This window comes from Diaphorina citri, unplaced genomic scaffold, assembly GCF_000475195.1.
Source record: "Diaphorina citri unplaced genomic scaffold, Diaci psyllid genome assembly version 1.1 scaffold417, whole genome shotgun sequence".
Lineage (NCBI taxonomy): Eukaryota > Metazoa > Arthropoda > Insecta > Hemiptera > Psyllidae > Diaphorina > Diaphorina citri.
This window is the reverse complement of record NW_007377852.1, coordinates 202,277-206,182: the sequence shown is the minus strand read 5'-3', so window position 1 is coordinate 206,182 and position 3,906 is coordinate 202,277. Positions and strand designations below refer to the sequence as shown.

At 37.6% G+C, this 3,906-nt stretch overlaps 1 protein-coding gene across 1 annotated transcript in view; it reads left to right on the top strand.

The window, feature by feature from the left end:
* Positions 1 to 3,243: 3,243 nt before the first annotated feature.
* Positions 3,244 to 3,906, top strand: part of LOC103508628 (extensin-like) — a gene marked incomplete at its 5' end in the record, with an annotated part of 41,308 nt that continues 40,645 nt past the window's right edge. The window contains one exon of the mRNA XM_017443838.1: positions 3,244 to 3,379. Coding sequence (XP_017299327.1) covers positions 3,244 to 3,379 — 136 coding nt within the window. The remainder of the gene's footprint in view (positions 3,380 to 3,906) is intronic.

Here is a 3,906-nt window from a genome sequence, read left to right as displayed (position 1 = left end):
TGATAATTTTCGTTTGTTTGTTTTTCACTGAATTTGCTTTCAGACAATTGTGTTCAATTCCAGGTATTTTGGTCGGAATATTTTTCATTTTATTTGCTTTCAATTGCAATTGAAAAAATACCATAATAATCTAACAATCGTGCTTCTCTTTCTAACCGGACAAATCTGTAATTCTCTGTACGAGATGGAAATAATCAAGTTGCATATTGTACCTATTCTTTATGAAAGTGATATTATCTACTTTTGTTTCGTTATTTCCATTTCTGAGAGACCTAGAACCTAGATCTGGTCACCGTCGGTACACGTCGTGGAAAAAGCTTCCGACTTCAGTCTTCAAAATGAGCGTCAAGTTGTGAAAAGGGCAAATATGATATAGGTAAGTTCATTTTGCCTAGTACTATCGCCTGAACACAAATAACAGTTGTTGCTAGTCTACAAAAAGTTCTAATCTGAAATTGTAACAAGTAGGAAAAGTGTGAAGAACAAATTCCGTAGAATTCTTCAAAACTTTACAGGTCAAAGATTAGTATCTTTAATAATTAATACTCAGGATGGATGATGTTTTTCCAGAAAATATTCCTCTGCGATCCCATAACAGTGAACGTTGCTAACAATCAAACGGGTGTAACCATAAAGCAGCGTCTACACTTATGGTCGTCGATCAAATGCGATCGGCTGTGGTGTGGACGCACCTTAAGAGCCAAAAAGGAGAAACTTAGGAAGAGCTATCAGGACAGAAAACGGCATCAAAAACACGTTCAATGTACCAGTTCCCTATACGGTGTAAGACGCAAAATGGGAAAACAAAATGAAGCTGTCAAACGTGACAGTATCAAAGTTGCGGGGCTTTCCGTTTCAGTTTACTCTCATCTTGTTTTCCTTATCGGAAACTTTAACGAAGATTATAGAACGACGTCTGTGTATGCTGCTTGCGTTGAAGGTTTTTAAACTGTTGAAGCTCGGAGCTGTTGAGTATTGTTGCATATAGTGCACTCATTGGAAGAATTTATAGAAGGTGTAGTGTTGATTGAAAAAGAGTTTTAATATAGATGTAGGTAGAAAACTATGTGGGAATGTGCATATTGAACCACTTACACTTACAGTTTCATTTTACTCTGCCTCTTTCTCTCTATCTTCTTCTTTTACTTTTCCCTCCATTATCCATTACTCTTAAGGCAATTCTTCGGAGTAAATATACGTATGTGTCCTACCCGAGGTCATTTCCCTTTTGTCTCTGTGAATGTTCTATCTACCCTTCTTATCAACACTTCGCCATTTCATAAATTTTGAAAATGTGGACCTATTTCTGTGTACTAACTCCAGACCAACTCACAGAATTTACACCAGTAGATCTCATTTATACATATTTATACTGCTCGAATAGGACTGGAAAAGGCCCTCTATCCCAACAGTTAGGCTACTATCTACTATTATTGTGGTCGAATTCTCCCATTATATTGAGGACAAAAATCCATGCCTCGGCTGGGTTTGAGCCCACGCCCTCCTGTTTACCGGCAAACTATTATACCTATCTACCTCCCTAACTATCTACCTCTCCCATCTATACCTACCTATGTGGGTTGTAGGTAGGTACCTCCCCACAGTCCCCATCTACACAACATAGGGAACAATTTTGAGAATATAAATAGGTATCTACATCGATTAAAAAAAAAAAAAAAAAAAAAAGGCAAAAAGGGGAAAGAACGACGTCTGTGTATGCTGCTCTGCTGCTTGCGTTGAAGGTTTTTAAACTGTTGAAGCTCGGAGCTGTTGAGTATTGTTGCATAGTGCACTCATTGGAAGAATGTATAGGAGGTGTAGTGTTGATTGAAAAAAAGTTTTAATATAGATATAGGTAGAAAACTATGTGGGAATGTGCATATTGAACCACTTACACTTACAGCTTCATTTTACTCTGCCTCTTTCTCTCTATCTTCTTTTTTATTTTTCCCTCCATTATCCATTACTCTTCTCTTAAGGCAATTCTCCGGAGTAAATATACGTATGTGTCCTACCCGAGGTCATTTCCCTTTTGTCTCTGTGGATGTTTTATTTACCATTCTTATCAACACTTCGCCATTTCATAAATTTTGAAAATGTCGACCTATTTCTGTGTACTAACTCCAGACCAACTCACAGAATTTACACCAGTAGATCTCATTTATATTTATACTGCTCCAATAGGACTGGAAAAGGTTCTTTACCCCAACAGTTAGGCTACTACTATTATTGTGGTCGAATTCTCCCATTATATTGAGGACAAAAATCCATGCCTCGGCTGGGTTTGAGCCCACGCCCTCCTGTTTACCAGGTGAGCGTCTTGACCACTACACCACCACCGAAGCTGACCTACGCCACCATAAGTTTTGTCTAGTTAGACACCCTAATCGTTACTCTCTGCTTACATTACAAAACTTAGTAGTTCTAGTTTAGTATGTAATGCTTGTACATTGGAAGTTTTAGTTCTTGTAATACTTTGTACTCTTATTAAACCTTGGAAAGAAAATAATTGATGATGAACTTTTACAAACTTGGCCATACAGGGTGAAACTAAAAATAGAAACTTTTGGTGCCAACCTTCTCCCTCAGTAATGTTAATTGATGTTTTCAACATGTCAGCTTTATACTGATGGAGGAATCTACGAATCATCATACTCAAAAAGCCCACTCCGAGGCTTAGGTGTTATGGGTAAACAGTAAACAGCCCTAGAGAATGGGTTGAGCTACGAATCTACTTTTCTACGCTAGCTACGAAGCTAAGCTACGAAACTAAGCTACGAATCTACGAAAAATAAAGTTATTGTTAAGATTTGTAAACTGTGAATTTGTTTAAAATTGCAAATAAATAAATAAATAAAAAAAAAAAAACTAATAGGGAGTTTGAACTGCAACATGTCAAAGTTCTGAACAAATAACTTTCTGAACAGAGAGGCAAGAATTTTGGTGCCAAATGGTTCCTATGATCCTAAATTTTGATCCTATATTTTTTTTTTTTTCCTTTATCCTAAACCCCTTAAAAACCACTAAAACGTTTTGCTGTATGTCAAAAACGTATGTTTGCCGTATAGATTGAAATCTTTAAACTTGATTTCCCGAAAGTTAGGGTTTGTTGACATACGGGGTTTTCACTTAGCACGGCAGTATAGGTATTAGGTAGCTACTTTTAAATGAGGATCCTTAAGGGCCTTTAGGGACGTATCACTAGTACCACCCAGTAAGCCGTCGCGTTGTTTGTGTTTTCAGAACTCGCTGTCTAACTCGAGTCAAGTTGTGCTGAGAGATATTGGACTTAACTTATCCGGACTTATGCGGTGCGAAGTGACGGCAGATGCTCCGACCTACAAGACGAGCCTTGCCAACAAAACCATGACAGTTGTGGGTGAGTAGTACGCCAAGTTTGAGTATAATAGTGGCTGAGTAGGTTATATTAGGTAGTATGCCAATGCCAACTTTCAGTAGAAATGAGTGAAACAGCCGTGCTGGGAACGACAGTAACAAATTTTGCTAGATAGGCAGTAACGATTGTATCTACAGTTACATGGACATTGAACATACATGGTATAAATATATCCTCCTCTTTTTTTTACTTTCCTTATCCTGTAGGAAGGAAAGTAATGTAATCGGGTCAAATTTTCGATGGTCAGTTTTTAGTGCCAAAACACGTTTTAAAACAGCCGTGCTGGAAACGACAGTAACAAATTTTGCTAGATAGACAGTAACGATTGTATCTACAGTTACATGGACATTGAACATACATGGTATACTCGTACCCTCCTCTTTTTTTTACTTTCCTTATCCTATAGGAAGGAAAGTAATGTAATCATATCAAATTTTCGATGGTCAGTTTTTAGTGCCAAAACACGTTTTGAGGTCCCTAGAGCCTAAATCCAAAGTTTCAGCCATTGG